The sequence below is a fragment of the Oratosquilla oratoria genome, chromosome 1, assembly GCF_046742065.1.
Source record: "Oratosquilla oratoria isolate Oo_2021 chromosome 1, ASM4674206v1, whole genome shotgun sequence".
Taxonomy (NCBI): Eukaryota; Metazoa; Arthropoda; class Malacostraca; order Stomatopoda; family Squillidae; genus Oratosquilla; species Oratosquilla oratoria.
The window spans coordinates 126,144,025-126,159,115 of record NC_134777.1 but is presented as its reverse complement, the minus strand read 5'-3'; the positions used below and the strand labels follow the sequence as shown (position 1 = coordinate 126,159,115).

General features: G+C 39.4%; 1 protein-coding gene across 2 annotated transcripts in view; it reads right to left on the bottom strand.

Annotated features, from left to right (window-relative positions):
- LOC143026521 (alsin-like) overlaps window positions 1–5,465 on the bottom strand; it is a 39,139-nt gene extending 33,674 nt beyond the window's left edge. For both annotated transcript variants that reach the window (XM_076187063.1, XM_076187073.1), the window contains exons 1-2: window positions 5,259–5,465; window positions 154–1,736 (exon numbers count right to left, since the gene is read on the bottom strand). In XM_076187063.1, the coding sequence (XP_076043178.1) occupies window positions 154–1,728 (1,575 nt within the window). In that variant the 5' untranslated portion in view covers window positions 1,729–1,736; window positions 5,259–5,465. The remainder of the gene's footprint in view (window positions 1–153; window positions 1,737–5,258) is intronic.
- Between the last annotated feature and the right edge of the window lie 9,626 nt (window positions 5,466–15,091).

Here is a 15,091-nt window from a genome sequence, read left to right as displayed (position 1 = left end):
ATGTGACAGTCAAGTCACTTTCAACTGGTTGTTGTGAACAAATTTCCACAATTAGAACAAAGTTAAATAATAACTATATATAAAAAAAGAAAGACCAAGAAAGGAAACAACTCATCAATATGAAAACAGCATGACAACCAAAAGCAGTCTTACCTCGCTATTAATGACAGCCCTTCCCCCTTCCATCATCTGTGTAGCTGTCTCCTCCACCTGTTTGGGTCCTCTTTCCACCAGACTATTTCCTTCCATGCGTGCAAAACCTCCTGACGCTGTCCTGGTATGGCTCTTCTCATTGCGTAGATCTCCCGAAAGAGTGCGTGGGAGGCTGCGAGTGTCACATGACTCACTCCGGATCATGCTTGTGTCTAGTGCAATCCTCCGAGGCATGTCTTCCATAGAAAATGGGTCTGCATCTGGACTTATGTCTTCTCCTTCAAGAATGCCACCTTCACTACTGCTGAAATGCCGAGACAACTGGCCAACCTTGTCACTAACTGTTTTGACTCCTGTAGCCACAAGACTTGCAGCACTACTGGCAGCACTAGCTACATTCTCTTTGATCAATACTGTAGCACTGTCTATTGGATACCTGTACCCAACACTACGGTACACCTCATCTTCGCCTTCACCCTCACTCTTGCTGGTCATCCAGGAGAGCTGTTTTGAAATAAATTGTCTGGCTGCATCAGTATTAATGAAAATGCTACTTCCACTAACACTATCGCTGTCTACATTCTCCAGGTCCTTTCTATCCTGTTCATTACAGTCTACAACCTCAAAGTCACTACAGTCACTGACCTTGTGCTTGCGTTTATAAAAATCATCATCCTTTGTCCTCTTCTCATTGTCATCCTTTGGGTACACACCACTACATGGAAAGCCATCTGTTGCATCTAGTTCTTCTGGCGCTACACTATTTTGAGAAGATCTTCCATCCAAATTAACACTACTGAGTGCTGGGGATAAAATGTCCGACTTTCTATCTGGTGTATTGCATCCTTTAGTGATACCTAAGCCCAAGGGACATTTGACAGCATCATCAGTGTCATCAAACAAAACTCTATCACCAGTTTCCACACGGCAATGGTCACAGGTTCGGACATACGAGTCCAAATCTGTCTCGCCTTTGAAGTCGGAGTCTTTTTCACTTGTATCTTCCTTAATTTCCTCCACAAGGGCCACACTAAAGAAGCCCCCAGCATCCACTTGCAAAACCTTTCGTCCTTGAAAGAAGTCAAGTCTAACTGGATTCGTAATTTCATTTTCAACTTTGTTCGTGAATAAACCCAATGCAGGGCCACATCCTTGTACCCAAATTTCGTTCTTGTTGCTTAAATAAAGAATATGGTCCTGTCCACTTGCCACCTGGGATATCCGGACTCTGCGACCACGCTCCTCTTGGCCATGACTACATGTCTTGCGTGGTTCTTCTATGTTAACGACACGTATGTCGCTTCCATCAAGCTTGCAACAAAACACCTCTCCAGTATCGGCAACAAAGATAATTTCTCCACGATAAATAGTTGCATCTTGAACGTGGGCTCCTGGTAGGTCAATACCTTTCAATGCCCCACTATCTTCATTCTGACTGCTAAGGAATAATTTCCCTGATACCGTTACAAGTACAGTATTGCCTGCAGATGATGCACAGCGTACAACTCTCTCTTGTGGTACAATCAAAATCTGCTGTGGATGTTTCTTCCTCCTGCCATGACATACAGCCATCATAGAAGTTTCTGTAAAAAGAAAAGAATAAATACATATACCAAAGGCTTTTTCTCCTTACAAGGGAGATAGCCAAGAAAACAAAGGCATAAAATCCACTCCCACCCATTCCATCCCCACATACTCCACCCCCTTCCCTCCCTCTTATCTTGGCTCCTCCTGGGTGATGGGTCATCCCTGCATCTCGCCCATTGCCCTGAGTCAGAAGCAGTGTCACAAGACACAGCACATCCATAGCAAGGCTGCTTCATTTAATTGGAGACCCCCTCTCTGTCCCTTCATACAGAAGAAGAGAAGACAGAGAGAAATCCCTTTGGGTTGCATCAAATTATTTTTCACACATACTCCCTCACCCCCACCCACTCCCCTTCATGCATCACAGTATCATCCATACACAGCCATTCTCCATTCACCTCATCTTCTGTCTTCTCCCGTCCTTCATCAACAGATATTCCCCTTTCCCAATGCCACTTTTATACCATCAATCTCATCCTTGGTCACCCCCTCATGTTCACTCCTTCCACCTCTGCCTTCCATGCCTCTTTTACTAATCTTTCATCACTCATTGTTTCCATGCATCCAAACCATTCCAATATTCATTCATCAACCCTATCTCCCAACTCCCTTTCCACCCCGTTCTCCTCCTCATTTCTCACTCTATCCAGCCTAGTAACAACTATCATACTTCTCAGACACCGCATCTCAAAAACATTCAAACTCTTCTTCTCTTGTGTTCCATATTTCTGCCATATACAGTACTGTCAGCACAATCACTCCTTCATATAATCTCCTTTTAGCATCCATTCCCAAATGTGTATCTCAATACACTTTTTAATCCAACAAGGCATTTACTTGCTTCTCTCAATCTACATTTTACCTTCACCTCCACTCCGTTTCCAGCCACATTTGCACCCAAGTATCTAAAACTATCCATTTCCTCCATTCTCTATCCTTTAATACTCACTTCCAGTCTGCTGCCACTTTCTCCCCTTGTACATCTCATTACAATAAAAAACCATGGAGTTTTCACCATTTCTTTATAAGTCTAACCATAACTACACTGATGACTTATAGCTGTTATATACAATAAAAAAAGCGGTCCTGCTTGACAGGCTGGGATTTTATCCATTGGTGAATACATAGACATAACTTTTCTTAACAACAGAACACCACTAAATGTTATCATTTATAGTTCTGTAATGTTTCTTGGGTGTTTTAGGTAATATTACCCAAAATACTGACGTTTTGGTTGTTTTGACTGACCCATCTCCCATTGCTGGTAACCTGTGACTGGTTGTCAAATATTCCCAATGAAAACAAAAATTCATTAATAAGCAAAACTAAGAGAGACTACCAGGAGAGTTAAACAGTTGATATCTGTCCAAAATTTATTTTACCCAAAAATCTAAGCTGTCATATGTACAATTCATCACACTACTCGCATTATAAAATATAGTCACTGCTATATTACTCATTCTCTTTTACTCTTAGTAATAATAAACACAGAAAAGATGATCAAACCAGTTCACAGAATCCAAGGGGAACTCATATACAACTACAAATATATATATATATATATAATCAAGACACCGACACTGGCATCCTTATGTACCCATCGCACCTCATGATACCTATGCAGGTGTCATCATACTGAAGTGGTTAAGAGAAGGAAATATGAAAGTGGACTGGAGGAGTGCCTTTATATGCATCATCGTACTGCAGTGGTTAAATAGATGCTGCCCCAGATGAACCAAGCTTTCCTCTTTATAAATATTTGCTCATAGCCTCAAACTTACTTTACTTTGATGTGTTCATGCTCGACTCCCGCTCCATCTTTCCGACACTCTGGGAGTCACACCTTATATCATTATTCTGGTAATTTATTACACTTTATAAAACTCACTGATTTGCATGTCTTGAGTGTAACAATCACTAAATAAGTACATTTTCAATTTCTTCTTGAAAGTATCGACATTACTTTATCTCTCTGGGAAGTCGATTAAATAACCTTGGGGCAGATGTTCTGAGGGCCCTAAATCCCATTTGAAGATTACATCTTGGTTCAACCAGGATAAAAAGATCATCACTACTTCTGAGTGATACAGCTGATCCAGGTTAATGATCTTACAAATCCATTATCTTTTCAAAACAAAAAACCTCTACCTTCAAAATTGTACTTGTAGTCCTATTCAGATCACACCTCAGTTCATATCCATGAGATTTAAAAAAAAAAAATCTGGGTTCTATTCCAGTATCATGCAAACACATTTTATGATTTTTCACTTCTTTCTTTTCTGTATTTGAAAGATCTATTTTTTCTATGGAATTGTTAGGTTAGGTTAGGAACTATTGGACAACATAAGTTTTATGTTAAATATCCATGTTTCCATGATTCTAGAATTATAGAATGTTTAAATCTAGAGCCTGACCTCATGATGACATGTGGAAGTCCCTTATCCAACCAATACTAAACTATTGTACCCAGCTCTGGTCACCTTACATCAAAGCTGAAACCCAAGCACTAGAATCAGTTCAGAGGGCTTTTACTAGAAAACTTCCTAGCATGACAAATTACAACTACTGCAAACACTTGATAATGCTGAAACTTTATTCTCAACAAAGAGGACGTGAGATATATAATTGTATACACATGGAAAATGCTCAAAAAAATTGGTGACAAATCCTAGCCTAATCTTACTACAGGCCAGAGTTAGCTAGTGCACTGGATGAAAGTACAGCAATCACTTCCCACATCAGGTTCAATAAAAACTCAAACCCAGCTCGCAGTGAGTTTTACCTACAACGGACCAAAGCTATTCCACTCAACTCCAAGAACTGACAGGAATGTCACTGACTGCTCTGTTCAAACTTTAACAAATTAACTAGAATCTAGATCAGTTCCTTAGCACGATTCCTGATGAACCACTGGTGCCTGGATTGCACTATAACCTCAAACTCAGTGCCACACCAGTTGAGCCTTCGTACAAGTGATGTTATGAATGGCTTTGGTGGCAGGCCACCACAAACTATGAGGACTACCCACAAAATTTCACCAAGTAAACCAAGTAATACCAGAATCTGTAAAGCATATTTCATGTGTATGAACTTACAAATATATAATGATTCATCACAATGATGGCCTTGAATTTCTACTATCTCAAGGTTAATATTAAAAACAAAGTTCCAACTTCAACTAGTTACCTATTTTGTCCATTTGCTATGCCCTGGGTAGATAAAACTAAACTTCACTACTACTATGATTAATAAATGCAACTCCCTACAGTTACTTCCTTTGCCTTTCCTACGTCTATGAACGAGCATGAATCATATCCTGCCACAGCACAAGGGGGACAAAGATATAGTTCTGCATTGTTCATTCAACTGAAGATTTCCTAATCTCACTATTACAGCAGCAAGTACTCAATGAATATGTTCATATACACCCGTTATGCTTAATAATTATAATACCTATTAGAATCAACCTCTCATCTCTCGCTCCGCTTGAGCAATTGTTGATAGTCCACCAACCTTACCTGGCTGTCACATCTGCCTTATCAAAGGTATTGGCTTGAGCACAATTGTTGCAGAAGGTGTTCATGTGAAAAACGAGGTGTCCTGCAAAATTAGGAAAAATCTATAATTCCTAAATATCGAATTGGCCTGGTTTCATCACCGCAGCATTGTTGACACTCTTTACCACTCGTGAGTTGCGTCTCAACAACAATAATGATTCATTCCGTCTTTCGTCTGCCTTGTTGTGGAATGAAGATTTCGTGAGATGAATTTAAATGTACAGTAATTTGTGGAATTTAAATGTTCGTTTCAGATAAACAAACATATAATTACACAGAGCTAAAGAGATAAATAAACATTGAATAGCGAAGTATCTGTAGGTGATTTATCACACTTATTCTTACATAAATAAACAAAGAATAACACAGTTAAATGAATAAATGTTGAATGACGAAATTATCCGTACCTTCCATTTTTATTCCTAAAATATGGGTTAATGTAATTTCTATTTAAACTACTGACTGCATGAAGTTATCAAGTCAATATTTCAGTCCAATTTTCCATCCTCAATTAGGGTTGCATTTTGAATTATTTCGCCAACCCTAGCAAACAATCTCCACCCATAGAGTGAAAATTTACCTAGGATTATATTGCTTACTGGATTATCCATGAATTGTAACAGTAATTTCCCTATTGTCAATAAAGCTAGTTATGTTTTATAGTGGTATATGCATTCGCCAAGGTTGGCGAAATGCTTTAAAAGTAGAGCCCCTACTCCTTTCTGACGAGTTTTGTTATTTTTTGCTATTCACCCATTCTATGTTTAATAAGAAAGATCAGGGCAAATGTATCATGGGCTGGTGAGAGGGTAGTCAAGAGGACGTTAATGGACTATGCAGTGATGCTCAAAAAGAAGAGTGGAAGAATTTTGGATGTAAATATATTATGAGGAAAGTGAATTGTCAGATTAGTTTGCGGTGGAAGGAAAATTGAAAGTGGAGGTTAAATAGAGAAGGAAGAAAGGTGAAAGAGGCTGAGAAGAAATGCAATGGAGCTTATTGAATGAACGAATGAATGAAAGATGGCATGCAAAGTTGAAAGAGATAGGTATGGAATGTGATTAACCACGGCCTTGTCCTGTATGTCTTGGCGTTAATACCATGATGAGTCTTTAGACACATCATTCCCACATCTCTGCCGGAGCCTCACATATTGGAACGATTGTAGGACAACAGGACCATAGACAACTCGTCCCAAGAAGTGGAACCCTGGGCATCTTGCCCACGGTCCACAACCAAGATTTCTATATTTCACATTTCCTTGTTTATTGTATATATATATATATATATATATATATATATATATATATATATATATATATATATATATATATATATATATATATATATATATATATATATATATATATGCACATACACACACACGCACACGTACTTTAGTTTTTTCATGGTTGGAGATATAAATTTTCATATATCTTTCCTGAAGAAGGCTACAGTTGGTAGCCAAATTATAGAATCTTCTTTCATTCGAAGTTTATTTTCACAGACTGTGGGTTTCTTGTGTGTTATTTACAAATGTGCTACTACATTTCTGTTTAGACATAACCTTTCTTAAGTTTTACAAGTTCAGCATATAAACCTGGCTTGTCAGATACTATCATATCAGTTCCACTGACCTATTCAACCATGCCAGCCGAGTTAGCAGTAGTTACAATTTGTCACATCACAGAGAGGTGGCCAGAGAACCATTCTACAGTAGATGGTTTCATGTGCACAAAGAAGTACGATTCCAAGTCAGCTGATGAAATCGACTGCCGTTTTATCAAGTCCGTTTGAAGACCACCTAGAGCCTGAGTATGTAATAAAGTTTTGTTGTATATACCGTGGTATTCCAGTCATCTTTTGATAAAGAAATAAAGTACTAGTAATATTATATGCATAACAAGTATATCCGTCATCTGGGAGGTGCCAAGAGGGAGGGAGGAGGGTGGAGGGGAGTGGAATATATAGGAAATGGAATGGGTGGGAGTGGTTTCTATGTCTTTTTCTTTTTGGCTAGCCCCCGTGTAGGGGGAAGAAGCCTTTGGTATATGTATTATTATTATTATTATTATTATTATTATTATTATTATTATTATTATTATTATTATTATTATTATTATTATTATTATTATTATTATTATTATTATTATTATCATTATTATTGTTATTATTATTATTATTATTATTATTATTGTTATTGTTATTATTATTACATACATACATACATATACCAAGGCTTTTTCCCCCTTACAAGGGAGGTAGCCAAAAAGGGAAAGGCATAAAAACACTCCCACCCATTTCATCCCTACATACACTCCACACCCCTCCCACCCTCCCTCTCATCTGAGCACCTCCTGGATGACGGGTCATCCCTGCACCCTGCCCAACGCCCTGGGTCAGAAGCAGTGTCGCAAGACAGCTTCATTTAATCGGCGACCCCCCCTCTCCGTCCCCCCTTGCATATAAGGAGAGGACGGGGAGAAAATCCCTTCGGGCTGCGTCAAAATTTACTCACACATACTACCCCACCCCCCACCCCCTGCCCATTCCTCCTCATGCAATCACATCATCATCCATATACAACCATTCTCCACTCACCTCTGTCTTCCGTCCTCTCCCTTCCTTCCTCAACAGACATTCCCCTCTTCCCCAAAGCCCCCTTCACCCCATCCATCCACCTCATCCTAGGACGTCCCCTCATGTTCACTCCCTCCACATCTGCCTTCCATACCTCTTTTACTAGTATTTCTTCACTCATTCTTTCCATGTGTCCAAACCATCCTAATATTCTTTCATCAACCCTATCTCCCAAATCCTTTTTCACCCCTGTTCTCCTCCTCACCTCCTCATTTCTCACTCTATCCAGCCTAGTAGCCCCCACCATACTTCTCAGACACCTCATCTCAAACACATTCAAACTCCTTCTCTCTTCTTCTCTTATGTTCCACGTTTCTGCCCCATACAGTGCTGTTGGCACAATCACTCCTTCATACAGTCTCCTCTTCGCATCCATTCCCAAATGTCTATTCCTCATTACACTCTTTAATCCACCAAGGCATTTACTCGCTTCTCTCAATCTACATTCTACCTCCACCTTCACTCCACCTTTTCCTGCTACACTTGCACCCAAGTATCTAAAACTATCCACTTCCTCCAGTCGCTCTCCCTTAATGTTCACTTCCAGTCTACTGCCACCTTCACCCCTTGTACATCTCATCACCTTACTTTTACCCATATTTATCTTTAGCTTTCTTCTATCACATACTCTCCCAAACTCTGCCACCAGCTTCCTCAATCCCTCCTCTGACCCTGCCACAAGCGCAGTGTCGTCCGCAAACAACAGCTGGCTCACCTCCCACTTTTCTCCATTTTCTTTAACCATCTCCAATCCCTGACCCACTACCCTAGCATTCACCTCTCGCACCACCCCATCCATGTATTATTATTATTATTATTATTATTATCATTATTATTATTATTATTATTATTATTATTGTTATTATTATTACTGTTATTATTATTATTATCATTATTATTATTATTATTATGTTTTATTTATATTTTTATTTTTCATTTATTTACTTACGAGTTGTCCGTTCACGATTGGAACTGGTCTGCGATCTAGTTGTTGCCTTGCCTAGTGAGATTGGGCCATGTGGAATTGGAGGCTTATCTGGGATGTTGTCCAGGAATTTGTCCAGCCTCCTCTTGAAAACCTCCGTGCTGCCTCCCGTCTGGTCCCCTGGATCGTCTTCACTCGTTGATTGCAGCTGCTCATGGACCTTCTTTCGCCGGTTTAGTATGCGGCCTACCTTTTTGAAACTGGTTTAGTATGTGGCCTACCCTATTTGAATGTGTTCTACCTCAGGGAAAATATAAAACAAACAACAATACCTTAAAAATGTTCTCATTTAAACCTAACCTAACCTGCAGAGCTGGGTGCGTTTCTCGGTGTGTTGAATAGGTAGGCCACATACTATATCAGAGAAAATATTTCGTAGGCCACATACTATATCAGAGAAAATATTTCGTAGGCCACATACTATATCAGAGAAAATATTTCGTAGGCCACATACTATATCAGAGAAAATATTTCGTAGGCCACATACAGGTCCTACCAAATCTGGGGTGGTATTTTCGTTTTATGTCACTTCTTTCATTTTGTGATGGGTTTGGTGCTATGCCCTCCAGGACTTTCCAGATGTAAATCGCTATATAGCGCTATCTGCTTCTGGCAGTGAATAGAGCTTAACGATTTTCAGCCTCTCCCAGTAATATTTTCTTACATCACATTTTCACACATCCATTTTCTCACATGGACATTCTTATATACAAGTGGACACTTTCCCACATCTCATAAATTATTACTATTATATTATTACTGTTACACAGTACCTAAAATAATTATGCTTAGCTTATATATGGGAGGTAGGATAAGTGTTGAAATGCAAGAAATTTCTGAAGTTAAAATCTTGTGTATTATGAGCCTGATTCACACACTTATGAATGGATGTATGTTATCTTAGAAATACATGTAGTTCCAGGTGGTGTGGGAAAGTCTCCACGAATATATGAGAAAACGTCCTTGTGGGAAAATGTCTCGGGAAACAGATCAGGTAGATTTTGCCAAATGGAGCAGATCTTGGCTGGGGAAATAATTGCCGATGTGTAGGGAAGTTGGGAAGGGGAGGGGGTAATATTCAATCTCAAAAGACTGGTATTAACCAAAGAGTAGAATTTTATGTTTTCAAAAACAAGTATGAACAATTTAATTCATGGGGGAGAGAGCTACAATGTGAATGGGTAGAGTTGAAGATGAATGGGAATGAAAAGATGACCGTGGCTTAATTTCAGTTGTTCTTATGGTGAGGGTTGAGCGGTAAGTGCACCACGAGTCCACGACTTTGTCGGGCTTGTCCGAATGTTTGGATCGGCTCTCAGTGATGAAATAATGGGGGTGGTGATGAATTTCAAAAATAGTGTATTGTGGTTGTAAGGAGGAAAGGTGTGATTATATGATTAAAATCAAGTGGGTCAGGAATTCTTAACCAATATTGGTTGGCAGTAAAGCAGCTACAGTTACTCCTGCATGTGTAGTGTCATTGAAGATTGTTTTTTCTTAGTAGAGTCGTTTTATTTTGAATTGTAATATATATCGCAGTGCCAATCTGATTAATATTAATACATTACAATTTTCTATTCGGTATCAGATCAATAAGAACACGGATAGATGTTCTTATTACTCAGGGGGTTGAATCTCTGCTATAAACTAGTCTAGCGTCGGTTAACAGAGATAGAAGCGAGGTGGGAGGAGGGGGTAACGCTTCGGGTCAACCGACAAGTTGGAAACGGACTATCTTGGACAGATCTACCGCTTGCGTGAGATCGGATCTTGTGGGAGAGGAAGAGAAGTCTGTAGGAAAAATAAATAGTAGCTATGTGCAAATGAGGGTTATTGCCGCTGAGCACTTCTGAATGATATTTATTCAGGTAATTTATGTCAACCAACGAAAGCGGGAAAATGGTTGGAGACATTTACAGAGAAAGGCAGAAACGCAATATTTTTTTTTTTCTAGGTGAGAGGTCAACTGAAATGAGAAGATGCAGTGTGAGTTGACCTTATGTCTCGAGTGGAAGGGCTTTATCCTGTGGGTGAGGTCCTTCCTTTCTTCCCAAATAATACCTGACCAGGGTCACCAGACGACAGCCCGCGAGGTCAGTAAAATTTTGTTGTCTTTATTTTTTGTGTTTTGTGCATTGGTAGCTGAATGTGTTGGTTGTCTTTATTTTTTGTGTTTTGTGCATTGGTAGCTAAATGTGTTGGTTGTCTTTACGTTATGCGTATTCACTGTATTGTATTGTATAAATTGGTTAGGCGGCCGCGATTTTTACTCAATTATCAAGCCCGTTTCACACAAAAAAAGGTGACCACTGGACTAAGACAAGTAACTCCTTCCCTCCCCCCTCCTGCTGGGCTACCGCCATAACGATTAGGTCCTGCGTGCTGCTGTTCCAACCGACCGACCGAACGACTGATTGACCATTTCCGTAATGGCAGCCGAGAGACTTCGGCAAAGGGATGACATCCCAGTAGGACGACCCCCAGATAGACGACCGACCCAGGAGGTCATGCTAACACGAGGGTCTGAATGTACAACCGCGTTATTCGCTGGAGGTGCCGGGGGGAGGGGGGATTTCTTCGTTAACATACAGTTATGTTTAGGTTAAAGAACGAGTTTAGCACATTCTTTATAATAGACCGTTTTATTTGGCGAATTGGTGTGTCTCTCTTTGATATGGACGCGGAGTTTTGTTAAATATTTCTTCCGTATCCCGAGCACGGTTATATTCGGCCGATTGGACTGGATTGGAGACTTGCTATCTCTCTTCACACATGTCTGTCGTATTTAGCCATTTGTTTCGTAGTCAAGTCAAAAGGCAAACACCCACTCCCACCCATTTCAATCGCGGTGGATGGCAGAAATCTTTAATTTATTAGTTTGTGGTTTCCGTTATACTAAAAACAAAATAACTAATGAATTCATTATACCAGCAATCTTGCTGGGTTGACAATGAAATTTAGATTGAAGAAATTGTTAATTGATTAGTTTGTACATACATATACCAAAGGCTTTTTTCCCCTTACAAGGGAGGTAGCCAAAAAACAAAGGCATAAAAACCATTCCCACCCATTCCACCCCTAATACACTCCACTCCCCTCCACCCTCTACCCTCCCTATTATCTTGGCACCTCCTGGATGACGGGTCATCCCTGCATCTTGTCCACTGCCCTGGGTCAGAAGCAGTGTCGCAAGACACAGCACATCCACAGCAAGGCCGCTTCATTAAATCGCCAACCCTCCTCCCTCCTCTCCGTCTCCTCGTGCAGAAAAGGAGACGGGTAATATCCCTTCGGGCTGCGTCAATTTTTTCTCACACATACTACCTCAGCCCCCATGCATCACAACATCATCCATATACAACCATTCTCCATTCACCCCTGTCTTCTGTCCTCTCCCGCCTTTCCTCAACAGACATTCCCCTCTTCCCCAAAGCCCCTTTCACCCCATCCATCCATCTCATCCTAGGTCGCTCCCTTATGTTCACTCCTTCCACATTCACCTTCCATACCTCTTTTACTAATCTTTCTTCACTCATTCTTTCCATGTGTCCAAGCCATCCCAATACTCTTTCATCCACCCTATCTCCCAACTCCCTTACCATCCCTGTTCTCTTCCTCACCTCCTCATTTCTCACTCTATCCAACCTAGTAACCCCCATCATACTTCTCAGACACCTCATCTCAAACACATTCAAACTCCTTCTCTCTTCCTCCCTTATGTTCCATGTTTCTGATTACTTTGTGGTTACCTTTAATCTAACAGTTCAAAGAAAATGACTCTGTGGTGTGTGATTTCAGTTCACTCGTAGTAGAAAAGACAGAGATAAAGAAATTAACTAATTACTTATTATGGCAGCCCTTTGATCTCAAACTACAAGGGAAATAATTAGTTAACTGATTTAATTATTTCTCTTATGTTGTTCATTTAACTTAATTGTAGCTCAGCGTAAAGGTTTTAACACAAAATAATTTCAAAACCTTATGCTTCATCCAACAAATATCTTTCACTATATTTTAGACCTCAGACGAACAACGATTTAATATTTCTATGAATATATTTGATCAAATTAGCTCGGATCATGTCTATTTGATTTTCTCTCATTCTGTTGATATACTATAACCTAAAAATCTAATTACAAAGGATTACAAAGGCGGAGCATGCCGACAGGAGACCTTTTGATCCATATCTAGGTCGGATGCGAAAAAAAAAATCATATCAATAATAAAATAGTAAATAAAAACTATGATAATGTAAATAACAAATAAAATACATAAATAAATGCATAGGTATAGTTAAATAAACAAACAGGTAAATAGTAAATAATAATAAATTGACATATAACTAATGATAAATGAAAATCAGACAGACAAATGATAACAAAACAAAAACAAATAATATAAGAGAAAAACAACTATGATATACTTACAATATACATTGTCCACGGTAATGTCCCGGATCCGCGCATATCTACATACTTGTATTTATTTGATCAAGATATACAATGCTGGTTTTATGATGGTGTTGTTCTTTTGTACGACTTTATATTTGAATCTTTTGTCGTCCACATTTGAGTTGTGTTTACTTGGGCTGTCAACTCACTGACGACTTTCACTCTGACCAAGGTGAGTCGCATATTTGGATTTATTTAATCGAATTATGCAGTGTAGGTTTTATGATGGTGTTCTTTAGCACCAGTTTATATTTTGGAACTTTCGTCGTCCACATTCGGCAAACGTCCCTCCCCCCTCATTACCAATTCCCATATCCATCATCCCTTACTGTCTACTTCAGCTTTTCGCTTGTGAAATGATTAAACAAATGATTAAATCTGTATTTAATGCCCCTATTGCAGAAAGGATAAGGGACAACATGTCACATTTTGTTTATTCTATCGCAAAAAAATCGTCTATTACGGAAAATATTCAAGGTTTCTTTGACCTCTTTTGTATTATCATTGTTGCCGCCCCGAGCATTATGTGAGAACCTTGCATTCGAGTCGTGTTTTCTTCGACTGTCGACTCGCAGGTGACTTTCACTCCGACCAAGGAGAGTCGTCATAGATGTAAACGGATTAAACACAATCTCAATACTGATAAGTGATAACGCACTTCTTTTGCTATCGGACAAGGATTCTAATGGGTCAATTTCTTCACTTGTCTGTGTGGGAAGATTTACAGTATTTATTGATTAATTTTTCTCACTTCATTGTTTATTTTTGTAATTCCCAACCGTCGACATTTTACTTTGAACACGCACGCGCCTTTACCTACTGATTTGTGCTTGTTTGTTTTGCAAGATTCAAATAGTAATTTCTGTCGTCCAAAATTGGGATGTGATTCACAATGATCTTTCGTGTGTGCATTTCGGTAGAGACGACAAATCAATGCCCCCCCCCCACCTCCATGCCCCACCCACTTCAATCATTTGCCACAAGGAAGGGTACTTCTGCCATATCAGTACAATTGATAACAATGATAAAATATGACGCGAATATATATATACATATATATATATATGCATATATATATACATATATATATACATATATATATATATACATATATATATATATATATACACACTGTCCTGTATGTTTATTTGTTACCTGAGGATGCTTGTATGATTCAACCGAAAGCTTGTATTTTATATTTGCGTAATGTTTTTCGTTGTAATAACACCATGGATCTCGGAAGTCTTATGTTTGACCTCCCTTCAAGATACAAACAAACCATTCGAAAAATTGAGAAAATCATTGAGAAGATAGTGGATATTGAATTAGCTCTGGTCTTCAATCGAACATATCTACATGAGAACTTACTGCCCATTTATACGTACATATAGTCTGTGTGTGTGTGTGTGTGTGTGTGTGTGTGTGTGTGTGTGTGTGTGTGTGTGTGTGTGTGTGTGTGTGTGTGTGTGTGAGTGTGTGTGTGTGTGTGTGTGCGCGCGCGCGCGCGTGTGTATCAAGTCACTGAACAAGGAGGCGAGACCGTTTGGACTTAGGTCTCCTGGGCCACGACCAAGGTCAAGGAGTCTGAGGTCTTACTGAATGACGCACTTAAATCTTTCTATGCATGTGGCGAGGACACTGAGGTCCCTTAAAGCTTTACAAGCAAAACAGTGGTGGGTCATGTCAGAACGTCCTTCGAAGGGTTTGCATTGCTCAGT